Source organism: Myxine glutinosa, chromosome 4 (assembly GCF_964187855.1).
Source record: "Myxine glutinosa chromosome 4, kmMyxGlut1.1, whole genome shotgun sequence".
In the NCBI taxonomy this organism is placed as follows: domain Eukaryota; kingdom Metazoa; phylum Chordata; class Myxini; order Myxiniformes; family Myxinidae; genus Myxine; species Myxine glutinosa.
Genome location: NC_136264.1, coordinates 134,537,000 through 134,555,099, shown reverse-complemented (window position 1 = coordinate 134,555,099; position 18,100 = coordinate 134,537,000). Strand labels below are relative to the sequence as shown.

The following is an 18,100-nucleotide window of genomic DNA, read 5'->3' as shown; positions in this document are numbered from 1 at the left end:
CTTGTGCGGACACGGCGGCCATTCCGCTCGGCCCACCATAACATCAAAGTCGTGTCTGTAACAATTGGTGTCGAGGAGTGGAATTCGGACCTGGGACTAAATTTATTAGGCCCAAATTTTGGGAACACCAATTGTACCACTAGGGTAACAATTGGTGTTGGGGAGGTAGAATTCGACCCGGAGCGCGTTTCCCGCTCGAAATTATAACGGCGAAATTTGAATTTGTTTTACGAAAATAAAAACCCGAATTTTGAAAGTCGCGCTATGGCGGATCAAGACAGCTGGGGTCCGGTAGAGGAGAGTGAGGCAGGGTCGGTCCAGGACCAAATTGAGGGACGCGAGGAGAGCGAAGCAGCGAGGGTAGCAGACGCGCGAAATAGCGCCTCGCACATGGCCACGGCGCCCACGCCCGCGACCGTAGTAGCGCCGCTGGTAAATTTGGACCTTTTTTTTATACAAATGAAGGCCCTTATGGCCCAGAATAGCGAGCAAATGAGGGAGGAAATGAGGGCTCAGAGTGAGCGATTGGGAAACCAAATAGGGGTAATGGGAAACCAAATGGGGGTAATGGGGAACCGGATGGAGGCTCAGAATGAGCAATTGGGGGTAATGGGAAACGAAATGGGGGTAATGAGGGACGAAGCGAGGGGTACCGGTGAGAAGTTAGACAATAATTTTGAGGGGTTAGACAACGGGATAAAAGAGGTGAGAAATGGGTTAATGGGGGTAGAAAACAGAATGGCCGCTCAAGAGAATCAAATGGAAGGGATGCAAAAGGGGTTAGAGGGGTTAGAAAACAGTATGGAAGGCAAATTGAGGGACATGAGGGACCAAGCGGAAAGGGAAGTTAAACAAATGGGGCAGCAGATAGAGGGGGTCAGAATGGGGGTAGAAACCAAACTGGATGCTCACAGGGAGGAAATGGAGCAGATGAGGGTGGCATCTGGGCAGGAGATGCAAGTGATGGGAGAGGAGATCAGAAGAGGAGTGAGTGAGGAGGTCGGAGGAGTGCGCGAGGAGGTGAGGCACTGTAAGGAGCGCATGGAGAAGGAGGTGAGAAAGGGGACTGTAAAATTGCAAGGGGGTATAGAGGAGTTGACGCTGGGAGTAGAACAACTGACAGTGGGACAAAAGGAGTTGGGGGATCAGGTAAAGAAGAACACAGCGGTAATAGAGGGTTTAAAATCGACACAGAAGGAGATGAAAAAGGACGTAGGGGTAATTAAAAAAGAGTGTCAGACGGTACATGACGACCTGACGAGGAAAATGGACAAGGTGGTAGAGGTGATGGAGGTTAAAGAGCGGGAGGTGCGGGAGCACATAGAAAAAAATTAAGTGGAGTTAGAGGAAGAACTTAAAGGGGCGCACGAGGAGATGAAGGAGGTGAAGCAGAAATTAGAAGAAGTGGAAGAAGGGGTGAGCGAAATTAAAAAGCGACGGAGAGAGGATAAGAAAGAGATAAAGGAGGAAGTAAAAGAATTGGTCCAAAGTCTGTGTTCGGATCGTGATGATGTGCTCATTAACCGGATGAGGGATTCGCAGGTGATGGAGGAGAAGCGAAGAGAAAGAGGACCCGGTGTAAGTGGTGACCAATATGGTCGTGCGTATGATGCGCCAGGTGATTTAATAAGCTTGGGGGTCGAGATAGACCCGGATGTTCGTGAGAGGCCACGAGTGAGGTGTATGGCTGGTCCGGAGGGTATGGAACGAGAGGTGAGAGGTGCGAGGTGTGTGTGAGCAAGGTTGTGGTGGTATGGAATGGGTAGCGGGTTGCGGAGGTGTGACCCATGCATCGACACCAACAGGGGTAGTTGTTGGAGGGACCGGGGAGGCACGAGAGCCCCTTGGGGGTAATGTACTGTGGGGGCCCGGCCGGTTCGGCCCCGCGCTGACCCCGCAAGGGGCGACGCACGGGGTCCGGCAGGCGGGCAACGACTCGCATACGAGATGGTCCCACAAGGTCCCACTCGCGCCGTATGACGGCAAGAGTGATCTACGCGCGTACTTGGCGCAGTTCGACTGTGTGTGTAAGGGCAACGGTTGGGGTGAGGTCGAAGGTGGAGTACACCTGGTGGCCGCATTGCGCGGCGCGGCGGCGGAGGTGCTGACGGCATTACCAGCGGGTGCTCTCACCCTGCCAGCCCTCCGCGACGCCCTAATTAATCGATTCGGCATAGAACAGCAGAGCGAGCTTGTTAAAGCTCAGCTCGCGCTGCGAAAGCGCAAGCCCCAGGAAGCCATCGGGGAACTTGCCCACGACATTCGCCGCGCAGTGGGGATTGCACATGCTAGCATGGCAGCGGATTCCCAGGAAAGCCTGGCGCTGGACCATTTTATCCAGGCCCTCCCGGACATTGAGCTCCGGCAACAGCTCGCCATGTGGCGCCCGCAGACTCTGAGCCAGGCGGCTGACGCTGCGGCCCGTTGGGAAGCAGCGAGGCCCCTGGCCCGGGGGGGCGAGCGTCTCGCAATGGCGGTCCGCCAGGTGGGACCCCCGATGGAGGGCGGACCCCTTAGGGGGCCCGCCCACGACGTGGGTCCTGACCTGGCGGGCATGGTCCGGAGGCTGGTGGACCAGCGCCTGGCAGGACCTGGACCATGGCAGGTGGCCCGCGGTGGACCACAAGCGGGTAATCCAATTCGGACCTACAGGGGGGGAAATTTGGAATTCCGGAGGCAAGCACCTTATCAGGTGAGGTGCTATACCTGCAACCGTCTGGGTCACCTGGCGCGGCACTGTCGAGCCGCGCGCCGGGATGATCCCCGGCGGTTGAGGTCCTCAACTCCGCCCAGGGGGGAGCGGGTTAGCCGACCCCAGACACCCCCCCGCCAGACCCCGGGAAACTAGAAGGTGTCGGGCACGTAGGGCGGTGTTCGGCAGCAGAGGATGGAGGAGAGCCCTCATTGACGCGACAGGTCATTTATTGTGGCCAAATTGGAACCGGTAGCCTGACAATTAGATGCAAAATTGCCGGCGTGGGGGTAGACGCCGTAGTGGACACAGGAGCTAGCGCCACTATCATCAGCCCTGTGGTCCTTGATTCGAGCGCAGGTGGCTGGGATAAGATCCAGCGCCTGCAAAATTATAGTTTGCAGCTTGCGACCGGGGTAACGGCCCCGATCATAGGGCGTGGTTCTGTGACCCTCAAGTTAGGGTCGGTAAGGAGGGAGATAGATGTTTGGGTGGCGGAGGTGTGCGACCCATGTTTAATAGGGTTGGACCTGTTGACTGCCAGCAGCTGTAAAATCGACTTGTGCCGGGGGATCCTGCAGGTGGGAGTAGAAGAGCTGCCGTTAGGGGGAGTGAGCACGGCCGAGAGAGCGGAGCTGGAGGCTTCCGAGGCCGTGACCATCCCCCCAAGGGCCGAGGCGATAGTGCCGGCCCGGTGGGCAGCTCGCCCAACATGGCAGGAGTCCTGCGGCCTGGTCGAACCGGTGGCAGCGCAGTCCATACCGGGTTTAATCGTGGGCCGCACCCTTGTAAAAACGGACGGACCGGTAGTGGCCGTCCGAGTAATAAATATAAGTACAGAACCACGCACTATAGTAAGGGGCACGAGGGTAGCTGGCTGCACCCCAGTTGAGGAAGTCGCGACAGTGAGGGGCGAGAACGTCCAGCCGAGCCGACCCCGGGGGGAGCCTTCAATAACAAGTAGGAATTGGCCCGATCCCATTTGCGAGATGGTAAATCGTAGTAGCGTAGAGTTGGGAGGTACCCAGAGGGAGGCCTTACACAAACTGGTTGGGTCCCATTTGGACCTCTTCTCCCTGTCCACCGAGGATATTGGACGTACGGGCCTGGTGAAACATCAGATCCACACCGGTGAGGCCCGGCCTATTCGTCAGGCCGCCCGATGGCTCCCTTGGAGCAAGAGGGCGGAAGCTGACGAGCAGGTTGAAAAAATGCTCGACGCAGGCGTGATCGAGCCCTCGGGAAGTCCTTGGATGTCACCTGTTGTGCTGGTCAAAAAGAAGGATGGGACCACGCGGTTCTGCGTGGACTATCGCCAGCTAAACAACGTGACACTCAAGGACTCATATCCCCTGCCAAGGATTGATGACACCCTCGATGCCGTTGCGGGCTCAAATTGGTTCTCGACTTTGGACCTCAAGAGTGGGTATTGGCAGGTGGAGATGGATAGGGCAGGGAAGGAGAAAACGGCATTTTCCACAGGTAAGGGACTGTATCAGTTTACTGTGATGCCGTTTGGTTTGTGTAACGCCCCCGCCACCTTTGAAAGATTGATGGAGCATGTACTAGGCGGCATGCCATGGCAGTCATGCCTGGTGTACCTGGATGATGTCCTGGTACATGCCCAAACGTTCCCCCAGGCAGTAGCTAATTTGGACCGGGTGTTCGGGTGCCTCAGACAGGCAGGGTTGAAGCTGAACCCGAGTAAGTGCACTTTGTTTGCAAGAGAGGTGGCCTATCTAGGTCACGTGATCGGCCGCGAGGGGGTAAAAACGGACCCAGACAAAATTAAAGCGGTAGAGGAGTGGCCCGCACCACGTACCATCAAAGAGGTGCGGGGATTTTTGGGACTCTGCTCCTACTACCGGCGCTTTGTGGCGAAATTTGCGGAGTTGGCCCGTCCCCTCCACCGGCTTACGGAGAAGGGGACGCGATTTAATTGGACACGGGAGTGCCACGAGGCCTTCCAAAAATTGAAGGGGTGTCTGACATCCGCACCCCTTCTAGCGTACCCCACTAGCAACGGGGCATTTACCCTGGACACGGATGCGAGCCAGGAAGGATTGGGCGCAGTTTTGTCTCAGACACAGGAGGGCGTGGAGAGAGTGATTGGTTATTATAGTCGGGCCTTAAGTAGGCCCGAGAGAAATTATTGCGTCACTCGCAAAGAGTTATTGGCTATGCTGGCTGCCATGAACCATTTCCACCCGTACTTGTACGGGCGGAAATTTTTGGTTAGAACTGACCATTCCTCCTTGCAATGGCTCCTTCGGTTCAAGGAACCAGAGGGCCAAATTGCAAGGTGGTTGGAAAAGTTGCAGCAGTACGATTTTGATGTGGCCCATAGGGCCGGGAAGGCCCATGGTAATGCGGACGCACTCTCTCGGCGTCCTTGTCTGGGGGAAAACTGCAAATTTTGTGCGAGACACGAGGAGAGGGAACAATTGGGCGATTCGGACCCGACCCTCGTTGTCCGGGCAACCCGGGTGAGGGGGCCAATTTTGCCACTAACCGCAGATGAGGAATTCGGAACTTTGGCATGGAGCACGGCCCAGCAGGAGGATCCTGTCCTGGGGCCAGTATTCAATTGGGTCAAATTGGGGCAAAGACCAAAGGGGGAAGAGGTCACCCCCCTCGGGGCACAAACAAAGGCATATTGGGCTCAGTGGCAGACCCTGGAATTGAAAGGCAACATCTTGTATCGCAAGTGGGTGGAGGTTCCCTCTGATAGAACTTCCTGGCTGGTGATAGTCCCTGACAAATTCAAGAACGTCATATTGCAACAGGTGCATGGTACCCGCTCCGGCGGCCATTTGGGCAGGACAAAGACAATATCTCGGGTCCGCCGGAGGTTCTATTGGGTGAATATGGGGCGCGACATACAGGACTGGTGTCGGAGATGCGACGCCTGTTCTGCCAAAAAGGGACCAGCACGGAGGATGAGGGCCCCCCTTCAATTACATCAGGTGGGGGCCCCCCTTGAGCGGGTGGCTATGGATATTCTAGGACCGCTGCCCCGCACCCGCCAAGGTAATAAGTATATCCTCGTTGTAATGGACTATTTCACCAAGTGGCCGGAGGCCTACGCCCTCCCCAACCAAGAAGCAGGGGTGGTAGCGCAGGCCTTCGTGGAAGGATTTGTGTGCCGGCATGGGATTCCACAGGAGTTGCACACCGACCAGGGACGAAATTTTGAGAGCAAATTGCTAAAAGATGTGTGCAGTCTCCTGTCAATTCGGAAAACCAGAACAACGCCTTTAAGACCTCAATCTGACGGGATGGTGGAAAGATTTAACCGAACTCTAATCCAACAACTGGCACTGTTCACCGCCACCCGTCAGGATGACTGGGACGAACATCTCCCTTATTTGCTTATGGCCTACCGAACCAGCCAGCACGGGGCCACCGCATGCAGTCCAGCGTTGCTTATGTATGGGCGGGAGTTACGGGCTCCCGCCGACTTGCTATGCGGTCCCGTGCCAGACACAGTGGTTAACCCGCCGAGGGAGGGGTACGCACGTCACCTAGAGGAAGGCATGGAGCTAGTCCATGCCTTCGCCCGCCGCCAACTCCATCTGGCGGGGGAAAAGATGAAGCGCAGGTACGACGACCGGAGCCAGGGGAGTCAATACGCTCCGGGGATGAAGATTTGGTTCTTTAATCCCGGGAGGCGGAAGGGAAGGTGCCCAAAGCTCACCTCCCCCTGGCAAGGCCCAGGAGTCGTCCTGTCGCAAATCTGTGACGTGGTCATTAAGATCAAAATGGGGCCACGAGCCCTCCCTCGGATCGTCCACGCCGACCGGATAAGACCTTACACCGGCGAGCAGGCGTCCCCGTGGATTGCCTCGGCTTTAGATGCCGAGGCGGGACCCAGTACCTCTGAATAAGGGGGGCTTATTAGTGCCAGAGGACTGGGGGATTGAGGAGCAATAGGCCCGGTGGGTAAGGGTGGAATCCCTGCCACCCTGCCCATGTGGGGCAAATGCGCAATAGCTTATGGGGTGTATGGCAGTGAAAACTAGCCCGGGTGGGTTAGGTTATATTGTAGGGATCTAGAAGAGATTGACATTAGGTGACGTTAAGATTAGTTAGTGACTGATACCTGTAGTGGGGACGCAGGTAGTTTAGTGTGGATGATAATGACGAGGGAGCGCAATAGTTTAAAGGGACGACTGGGAAGCGCAAGTTTTAGAAGGGAGTAGTTAGCTGAGATGATGCCGTGTGTGTGAGAATTGAACAGGTGTGATTGCACAGGTGTGCAACTGGACAGGTGTGTGGAGCAGTGTGTGAGTAGTGAGTGTTGTGGATCAGCGCGAATGCGCTTGGGGAGAGAAGGGTGCAGGTGGCACCAGGTGTGAGAGCACAGGTGTGCAAGTAAAGGTGTGTGGAGAGAGTTGGAGTAAGTGGTACGGAGTGGTGTGCATGGTGCGAAGGTGTGAATGGGGGAAGAGTGGACCCCCATCATGAGTACCCGGGGCGGGTAGTGTAAGTGTTAGGTAGAGGGTATAGGTAAATTGTGGTTGGATATTGGCATTTGTGGTGCGGTTGCAGAATGGTATTGTGGATGGGTGCATTAGTGTTGTGGAAATGGCTGGGCGTGTAGCCTGTTAGTGTGTGTAGTTGGTTGGGCACTCCACCACTGTGAGGATGTCGGCCAGGTGAGGCCGCAGGTGGGCTCTGGGAGCCGGTAGTTGTGAGTGGGTGCCTGAGGATCCCGGGTGTGGATCGGGCAGCCCAGTGCCAGAGAGGGCACCGAGTGGGGAGAGCGCCAGAGGGCCTTCCCCAGGTAGTTAGGTTAGGGTAAGGAGCAGGTAAGCTCGGAGGCAACTGCAGTGGTGGGGGTGTGCAGGTGGGTAGACCCGCTGGGAGAGGTACACGTCGCGGCCCAGAAATTGTGCGAGGGCACCGGGAGATGAATCGGGGGAGTGAGACCCCAAATTGAAAAGCACCACAGTTGGCCAATGGGAATTGGTTTTTAGAACCCATAGTGTAAGAGGGCCAATGGTTTGGCCGGAGAAAGACCCCGGGTAATGTAAAGTTGTTAAAGTCATTTAGGAAATAGTTAGGATTGATGAACCTGTCGCACCATACGCAGCCACTTACCTGTGGTGATGATGATGACTCCACACCTGTGTTTTCTTTGTTTTGTTGCAGGAAATGAGATTGCTGTGGATTGGTGAGACGCATCACGACGTGGATGAGACATTGGGGTGATTCCATCTCTCCCTCCTTAGGAGGGACTGATGATGAATTGGTAATGGCAAATTTTGATGTTCAGTTGGAGATGGCAAATTTGGATGAGAGTTGAAAATGGCAAATTTGATTGGTTAGGAGGGAGAGAAGACGAATTTGGTTTATGGGAGGAACGGGGAAGACAGTAGGGATGGTTGTTGATTTGTAAAGTAGATGTTTATGGGTAGTGTTGTGTTTTGTGGATACAGTAAGGGGTAAGGGAGGGGCCATGTAGGTTACCTGGTGGGGGGGGAGCGTACAGTAGGAACGTACCTGTCTCACCTGGTTCCCATGTGCCCCTAGTGTGCATTACCTTGTGTTGCGTGCACTTTTGCGCCCTTACCACCTTACTCACTTGTCTGCTTCTTTTGTCTCCCACCTCCGAGGATCTGGCTTTGGGGCAGAGAGAGAGGAGAGAGAGGTGCTGGCTCCGCAGTTGTGGGCCTGCACTTTCGCTGCTTGCTGCTTGGATCGATACACCATATGGACCGCAATGTTTGTGGCCACCCACAATGGACCGCAGTTCTTTTGCGGCCAAGCACCACCCGTGGAAGGACCTATGGGTCAACGTGGCACCTATGCCAAACAGGTGAACCACTAATAGTTGGCACCCTGACAGCCACAATAAGGAAATGGACGCGGTTGGCACCTTTCTTTATTTTTTTGAAAGAAGCCAGAAGGCCACGTGCACCACACGAAGAGCAAGAGACACCTGCAGGGTTAGGGGTTGTTGAATTTATTTTTATTCATTGAACAATGGTGACTGCACCGGATGGTGCTGACTGTGTGATGGGGTGGTGCTTTTGGTGCTGGGAAGGGGTGCTCTGCACATTATTAAAGGCCGTAGGCCACAGAGCACTCGTGGGTTGGTGTATCGATGCTGGCATGCGTGCTCTCTCTCTATGCATAACATCTGCATGTGTTCCTCCAAAAACAGGTCCTGGATCGTAGTGTAAATATCAGCGTAGTCTTGTAAATAATGCTCCCTACCGGCTGTATGTTTAGTTTGCGAATTCTTTCCGGATTCGGTTATCCTGTGGGTGTGTTTCTGAGAGGAGAAGGGTGCAACGTCGCAGGGGGACATATTTACTCATTTGTGAATATCTGTAAAACTGTCGCACTCAGGGTAGAGTTAATAGTAGAGGGAACTACATCTGAGTGCCACACTAAAATAGGTAAAAATTTATCGGGTCGGGACGCCCCGAGGGTAGAGAAGGGTGCAATGTTGCGAATATGGAATTTGGCCTCCATATCCGCTTGTAAATATTCCCCTATTTCCCCAATACTCCCCAACTATCCCCAATCCCCCATTCCCTAGTCCCATTGTCTGTAAACAACACTCTGTAGAACCGACCTTCCCCTCTTTCCCCCATTAAATGTCGTGCCCAGGTCCACCGCATCTCACGTAGACAACTTTCGGACATCTTGCTAGTTATTCTTAGTCTATGTCAGTTAAGGACTCGTTTCCATTAATTCTGACTCTTCGTTGCACCAGAATGTGATTAGATGGCACCAGTAGTGAGTTTAGGACCTTCCCATACCTCCTCCCATCTTCTTCCCCAAACAACAACTACAACAACAACTACAACTACAACAACGGCGCGCGCGGGGAGTGTGCGTCCTCACTCCGGCTCGGTTAGCCGCCATTACCCATGCGCTCCACGGGGTTACCACGAAGGGGCTGGCTGTCAGCTCCTCGTCAAGGGCGGAGCCTGGTAACCCCCCCCCCCGCACCCAATAAGAAGGGCGGACCGATTCCATCTGGGGCGGAGCTAACGAGCCGAGGGCGTGTCACTCCCCGCCGGATATACGCAGCGACTTACCGGATGTGACGAGAGATGCGCCCCCAGCTTGGAGAAAGAGAAGTCACTACCTCCGAGCGCTGAGAGACCTCCTGCATCTTTTGGGCCGCGCTATCCTGTCCCTGAGCACAAGGTGCACCTTGTGCTGGCCATCGAATACCCGCTTTCCTTGCCATCAATCCCCGTGTGAGTCAGTTTTTGTCCTGTTTATCTGTGGTCTGTCGGGAATAAGATAAGTGTGTCTAAGTGCCTGCCTTTCTATGCTGTCCCTCTTGTAGTTGTAATCTGACCTTCCGCCCTAATATAACCTCCTCCGGAGGTCTTGAGAACCGTATCCCTGGTGTCGTGTCATTTTAATCCCAGCCGTGTGTCCTTTCCTCAATTGATCTAGCGTAGCGCGACTCGGCAACGTTCGAGTATAATCGGGTAACTTGTGCGGACACGGCGGCCATTCCGCTCGGCCCACCATAACATCAAAGTCGTGTCTGTAACAATATCAACTTTTTGGATGGGTCGATCAGAAAGTTCTCCAAATCTTTCGTTATGCAGGTGCACACCCCTTTTTCACAGGTATGCTTCCAAGTATTTTCTGCTTCTTTAAAAGCTCCGTGAGCCGTTTCATGCTACAATCCTTACCTGGCACGCATGATACACATCCAGGCCAACCCGATGGACCTCATTGCTTAGGGTTTCTGCGCATTCGTGCCGAGAATTCAGAGGCAGATTACATCATTTCAAAAGTCACGTATTATCGGGCGAATGAAATCGATAGAAATTTATTGTAAAGCTTTTTTCTTTTCTTTTTTGCACAAAAGGAATTTTTACTTTGATCTTGCTTTTGCATCAGCTTCTGCTTTGCTCTCCGCTTTGTCCGTTTATAGTGCACTTCCTGATTGTGCGTCCTATCGCTGGACTCTCTTTGGACATGAGTGAGGGGTCCCAACGGCACTGGCAGCCGAGCAGTCCTGTTCATATCGGCCATAGGGGTGCAGGAGCCTCTATTTCCTCCCAAACGTCAGTGGCCTGCACCCAGATTTGAACCATCGCCATCATGATATATATTCTTATATTCACTTGTTTTTGTGTGGACAGACAGAGGTTGTGTTTTCACCCCTGTCTGTTTGTGTGTCTGTCTGCCTGAGCAGGATATCTCAAAATGTTATGTACGGATTTGGAGGAAATTTGGTGGAGAGGTTTGGTGTGCGATAAGAACAAATTGGTTCGATTTTGGTGAAAATCCAGATTGGGATCCAGATACTAGAGTTTAAAAAAGTGATTCTTCACTATTGAGAGACGGGGCCAAAAACAATGTATAGCACGATATCTCAAACAGTTATGGATGGATTATGACAAAACATGGTGGATGAGTTGGGTAGGTGACAAGAACAAGCCAATTAGATCTTGGTTCAGGTCCAGATTCAGATCCGGCCTATCAGTGGGAAACAGAACATATACTGTTCATCCTGGCGGAGGGAGGTATGCGCTACCGAGTGCTGTTGTAGTGGTAAAAAAATTTTTGCAGTTACTGCAACCGAGTTTGCTACCGAGTACTGCTCTCTCATTTCACCTGTTTCGACTTGTTTTAATCCCCTGAACAATTTTGAGTATGTGTCTGAAGGGCAATTAACTTAAATTCCTTGCAGTCTTGAGTTGAATTTGGTTCTGGTTCATCGACTTTTATCTCTCCATGTTCAGTCACTTCTATTTGAGAAGTACTGAATAGGGCAAGTTCAAATAGTGACTTCTGTTCGACTATAGTCACTTCTATTTTAAGAAGTGTGCTTTTACATCTAATGCTTTGTCTGGGAACAGTTTATAAAAGAATGTCCCACCACATCTGCATTGAATCTGTCTTTTCGATCATATCCTGGTGTCAAAATCCATGTTATTGATTTAATATCTTCATGGGTGCAAGCATTGATCATGCCAATTATGACATGCTAGCAGATGCTAATGAATGTAATCTATTTGTTTGTGTTCCTTTCACATTGTTAAAGCTTAAATTTTTGATTTGTTTTGCAATCAGGGTTGTTCTTTTTATTCTGGCAGCTTTATGAAAGTGTCCAAACTCTCTTTCAGTTGTGTTTTCAGAAATTGAAGATGCCCCTTTTCCTTCCTTGGTCTTTTTGTGTCGATATTCTGAGTATCTTTGTCATTGTGAAACTTTGTAAGGAACTGAATTATTTGTTCTTCTCATTTTCTAGGCCAGCCAGAGTTAGAGAGAACACCATATCCTCATTCAAGCATGCAGCACAGCATGTAAGCATGCTTTTTATACCTCACTCTTTTTCGTTTTAACAAGTATTTCAATAGCTAAACTAGCTTTTTAACAAAACTAATGTAATAAACAGTAAAATAAGCCAACTATTCTTTTGATTGGTAGCATAGTACAAACACCTCATAGATGTCTAAATAGATACTTGTTAGCTGCTACTTGCTTTGGTTTGGTACGTGATGCTCAAAGCAGGCTCTGGATTGAGATACCTCTGATGGTTAAACTGCTGCATCACATAGAAACAGAGGGGAACAAGCTGATTTTAAACCTCAGGTTACTATTCATTAAATGTATTGTCACGTTGACGGGCCCGACCCCAAAGTACTTCACTGTTTTAGTCGGTACCGACCTTGCTGAAGCAGACAATTCAAGGATGACTCGCACAAGGCCACTTTATCTGACGCACAACACCTGAAGGTTGCATGACTCGTCGTTAATCCCATGCATAGCTAAGCCAGCATGGTAAGTGAAGTCACATGATTATCAATTTTATCCTTCCAAGGGTTATTAATCGGTAAGCCAAATTGTCGGCACAGCAAAATGGTGGTGAGTGCCTTTAAGAGTTAAATAAAAATATGGTTTGGGACACGAGACAGATGGTAAAAAAACGCAGAGCACGAATATGGATAGGAAATACAATAACTTAGTATTCAAGAAAAGCGAACACCCTCTGTGGTACGATACACATAACTGGCCTGCACACTGCACCAGGTGAGTGTGGGAAATAGCACGAAATAGCCACTGCTGGGGAAACATGCTCAAGGTTGTTATGGATCTGCCCTCACCTGGGGATTGGGGATGGATCGATCCCCACAACTGGAAACCCCTGTGGTCCATGCTTCCTGAAGCCAGCATTTCATCAAGGGAGCTGATTTGTTGTAAATGCAAAAAGGGTTGCAAGGGACGATGCAAGTGCAAACAAGCTAGTTTGAAATGTACCGCTTTGTGCCAGTGTGGTGGAGAAAATTGTGACGTATAAACAAGATCAAACTGGAACTATCTAGTAATATAAGTTACCGTTACAGTGCTTGGTGGGTTAATTGACATTGCTGGCAACACAAATGCAAATTGTGGTCATTTGGAGAATACAATTATGGCATATATGTGTATCTAGAGTCATTTCATTAGAACATAACGAAGCATTTGTGTCGTCCGGTAAAAAATAATCGCGGTCAAAACGGCCATTTTGTAAAATGCCCGCCATGGCTACCATAGGACGTTTTCGCGGTGGGTCCATATCTGGAATTATTCATTAGATTATTATCTATGACTGTGCCAAATTTCATGCTTTTACGTCTAAACCCACAATTCTTATGATGGATACACCTATCTGCCTGACTATAAGGAACCAGAGGCTGAATGGCTGGAGAGCAGACCCTGAGAGAGCAGGCAGGATCAAGCGGGCTGCTCACAAGGGCAGAATGTCACAATAGCAAGAAAGGTGGGAGGGAGCACGTCACAGCATGCTGAGAGCCCCTCCCCTATGGGACGGTGGACAAACCACCGATCCATACGTTCCAGCCAATCACAGATAAAACGTTCCAGATAAACGCCAGATCACCTTTCCCCACTCACCCGCCAGTTTGACGCAGAGGAACATGTGGACAAGACATCCTCACCTGTTTAATCTAAAATCTAGTACGCAACAAAATCCAACATGCATTGTCTTTTGTTCTTCTTGTGTATACCGCACGTGACTGCAGATTGCCATCATTTACTAGGAATGTTTCTGTGCCATTAAACAAGTGCTCCCTGTAGGTTAGAGCAGGAATTCTTAATTTGTTCAGGGTTCTGGCGATAACTCGCCCACTTTTCACAAAGGACGCTGCGGGGTTATTAATTATCATTCACCAACTATTGCTAGTCGACAGGACGCCAAGTTTAATATCCAAAAGGCCCATTACCTCATGTTTTGATGGTACGGCTCATTCTTTGTGGCCCACATGTTTGACAAGCCTCCTTCCCCATTCACTCTTTGCTAAACTTTATCCTTCGTCAAACTCGTGCTTTTCCATACAACAACAACAACATGCATTTTAAGGCCATTTTCCTTACTAGAGCGGGGGTTAGCCTTGCGGTCCCCATGACAATCTTCTCCATTTTGCCCTATTTTCTGCATCTCTCCTTGTTAACCCCCTTGCCCGCATTTCTTCTTCCACCATCTTTAGCCAAGTCTTTCTCGGTCTTCCCCGTCCTCTACTTCCTTCTACATTAACTTCCATCACTCTTCTCAACCAGTCACTTTCATCCTTCCTCAATACATGACCAAACCATCTCAACCTGTTCCTCTTCACAGCATCAATCACAGGCAATATTCCCATCATCTTTTGCAATTCATCATTTGTCCTCCTCTCTCTCAACGATACTCCGCACATCCATCGAACCATTCGCATTTCCACCCTTTCCAGCCTTCGTTGCTGCTCGACGTTCATTACCCATGTCTCGCTCCCATAAATCATAACACTTCTCACACATGCAGAAGCTCTCACACAAGAAGCATCTCACACACATGCTTTTCCATACTGACTCAAAATGCTTCCCTCGTTTCCTTCTTCTTTCTTCTCAAAACGACCATAAATAATAATAGCTAATTCATTATTTCCATTCATTCTGAGCTCATTCCTTAAATCTTTCAGTCGCAAAATTATTTATTTCCTCATCTCTCCTTTTCGTCCTCCTCCCTTCTCATCCTGTCAACTCGAATCATATATCAATATAATATAATGTTCAATCCTCCTACATTCTCATTTCTTCCTACACACAAAGAAAAAAGTAAATATTTTTTGTGTCTTGCTCCGCTCACGCTAAGATGTCCCAAATGTTCATATATTTTGCTGTAACTGACTTTTATTTATTTATTTATTTAGCCTCTGCACTGGCCTGCTCATTACTGTTTCTGGATTTGTCTTTTAGGGAGCGGATTTTGTTGAGATGGACGTGCAGTTATCGAAAGACAAGGTCCCCATGATCTACCATGATCTTGTTTGTCCGGTGATGATAAAGGTAATGGTGAGTGAGAGAATTTGTGCTTGAGAGTCGATTTCCATCGCTGCCTTTAGAGATTTGTGCAAAAGGAAAATTTGGGCGAGAAGATGTTTTAAACATGAATTGTTGGCTGAAGACCGGAGCGATGACCTTGTTCATGTTTAATAATAGTTGTGCATGTACCGTGACATTATGAATGCGATGAAGGGTTTACATTGTGCAAGATATTCTGATCTGTTTCCTACCGTTTTATTGTGAGCTGGTGCTTTGTGCTTGGCCTGTAGTTTCTTTTACATCTCACAGTTGGTTGATTTTAGTGTTCATACCTGAAGCATGGCTAATGATGTTACGATCCCTGATTGTGTTTCATCTCCTCGTTCTCCTTTTTAATCTCTGTCAGTCTGTAAAGTTGGTGTGCTCAATGAGCATAGACTTCAGTATGAAAATTTATTTTCTCTTCAAATACTGTTGGTTTGTCAAGTATCTGTTACTTCTTTGTGCGGTTTATGCGCTCGGACCAGCTCCTCCATTGATTTGGGAAAATAAAAAAGATTGGAACAAGAAATTAAAATTTATTAAATAATTGCAGGGTTACCTGGCATTGCCCGGTGCTGTTCTAATCCTGTTGGCATCTTGAAGATATCAAATCTTGTTTATTTTTTATTTTCTTCTATTTTTTGGGTTTTTGCCTAAACACTCCCTGGCACTCACTGAGTAACCTCTGAAAGTTTGATGAACATCAATCCATTTGGTCATCCCTGAGAAAAATGGTGACATACATACATACATACAGACAGACATCTCTTACGGTATAGTAATATAGTGCCAAATTTTGAGGTGCGGGCCGGAGCTCTTCAAAAATATGTCAGCCATGACTTCATCGCCAGATCTATTATCACATCAAGTTTTAACATAACACTAACAATTTGAGTTCCCCTAAAATGAGTGATAAATGAAATACGTACCTTTTACCATGATAAATAAAGATACACCCATCTTACCACACACACACACACAACAGAATCTCCTTTTTAATAAGAAGGAACCGTTTTTCGACAAAACTATGTATTTTAAGAAATAGAGAATTTTTATTTGGTACCACATGGTAAGGGCTTGTAGGATTTCTACAGGTACAGTACACGCACTCACCTTTAAGCTGTCTAGTCTGGCCCTACGGATGGACGTTAAGCTGGCTGTCTGGTCTGCTAGCATTATTTGTAAAGTTCCTTTTTTTTCTTGGAATTGAGGAAAGAAGATAAAGCTTTGGGGCCGGAAGACATCCGAGAGTATTGAAAGGTAAGGATGCCAGAACAGGTGCCAGAACAGGTAAGGATGATGTTAATATATACAGTAGATGACATCATGCTTATCTGCTCTGCCAACAGGAGTCCGTATCATTGTTGCATTTTCGGCCTACCTTTGTTCGTACCACGTGATCGCCATTCTTCACGAGAACTAATCCACCCAGGCCCAGATTTCAACTAGTTGGAAACATCCAAACATTTTCCACGCCGCCACATCTTCCAGGGTGTAAATTCACCCCCAAATCAACTTTTTTTTTTTGAAATACCGACTTCCTTCTTTCCTGGGAGTTCTAGCAGTGTCCATGTGTTTTATCCCTTTCCCAACCCCCCCCCCCCCCCCCCCCCCCACCTTCCCATGCCTCCTCCTCCCCCCAAGCCCTCTCCGTCCCACAGATCTTCTGTTGTCCCTGTTCTCTGCTGTTGTACTTGTGTGCTTCCCTCTCTCTCCCCATCTTGTCTCCCACTCGCTTTATTGTATGTTTTGTGTGTTCGTTTTTCTTTTTTGTGATTGATGTTAGCTCTTACACGAGCATCGATCTTGTATCCAAAATATATATATATATACTTTTTGTAGACAAAAGATAATTCATGAAATCTGGATATAAAATGGTTCGAAAGTTTGTTTCGCTTCTGGACCTTGTTGTATTCGGCAATTTGTCCGGGTCTGTGTTACTATAACGTGTATTGTTATAATATCGCTCCATAGACAAAGTGTCCAACGTATCGACATATCCAAGGTTTGATCCCTATTATTTGGCCATGAAAGCATGCAAAGCACAATAACGCAACCCATCTGAATGTGGGTGTTTGGTATTTTTTTTTTTTAACTGTTGTGGAGCTAAGCTCCGCCTCCGATAGATTGACGTGCCGGAGCTCCGCCTGGTGCGCTCCGGCTGGACTACACCCCTAGATTGTTACAATTGTGTTGGAGGGGGAGGGGGGTGGAAGGGTAGGGTAGGCATGGAGAGAAGAGAGGACAATTATCTGTGAAAGTTGCTCCATCATGAGAGAGACCCATGATTTGTGAGACTCTTTCTTCTTGCTGAAAATTCATTTCGCAACAATAGTACATGGGCTTATGTTGGGAAACCAAAGTTTGTGGACCGTTTTGCTAGATTCTTGGCAACTAGGCTTAAATCACTCTAAATAGCATATAAAATAAAAAAATTGCTGTTGCCAAATTTTCACGACATCTTCATGGCGGCCATCTTGGATTTCAAGATGGCCACCATTTCGGACCTATTTTGCCTTATATCTCACTTATTAATCAAGATATCAGCACAAGAATAGTGTCTTTACCCACATTTTCGGGGTCAAGGAAGACAATGGTGATAATCAAATTTCAGCTGGATGGCCAACATCTTTATAATTTCAAGATGGCCGCCATTTGTAATCATAGTATGAGCAAACATAGCCTAGTGTCTTAGTCTGAGACAATTGATGAAGACTAGTTGTGGTGGCTAGCAACCATCATAGACTTAAGCCTTTTCTGAAAGCAATGCTACAGTTTGTTAATCAGTTTGTTTCATCAAACAACTCCTATCAAAAATCCAAACGACGGGCTCTCTACTGATCAAACACAATGTCATTCCCAATAGGCTGGGCATCAGTGTTGCAGCATTTCTCCAAATCAGCATCACAGTTACACAATTCGGTACAGACTACATTCCTAGCTTTGCATGAACACCTGCGTGAACACAATTTGCTAGGACTCTTTGCAGCTCGTCCACAGCCACAGCGAACAAGTTGGAGAATTGAGGCTGGAGCAATTGCAACCTGCGTCAGGACTGGTCTCAATTCGCCTCCAACA

The 18,100-nt window shown here is 49.0% G+C and overlaps 1 protein-coding gene across 8 annotated transcripts in view; it reads left to right on the top strand.

Moving 5' to 3' along the window:
• The window catches only part of GPCPD1 (glycerophosphocholine phosphodiesterase 1), a 97,287-nt gene that overhangs the window by 52,685 nt on the left and 26,502 nt on the right, over positions 1-18,100 (top strand). For 4 of the 8 annotated variants that reach the window (XM_078776455.1, XM_078776456.1, XM_068113503.2 and 1 more), the window contains exons 10-12: positions 10,608-10,740; positions 11,931-11,985; positions 14,915-15,004. In XM_078776455.1, coding sequence (XP_078632581.1) covers positions 10,608-10,740; positions 11,931-11,985; positions 14,915-15,004 — 278 coding nt within the window. Of the gene's footprint in view, positions 1-10,607; positions 10,741-11,930; positions 11,986-14,914; positions 15,011-18,100 lie in introns of all 8 variants that reach the window. The other 4 variants (XM_068113504.2, XM_068113506.2, XM_078776454.1 and 1 more) reach the window with 1 other exon arrangement.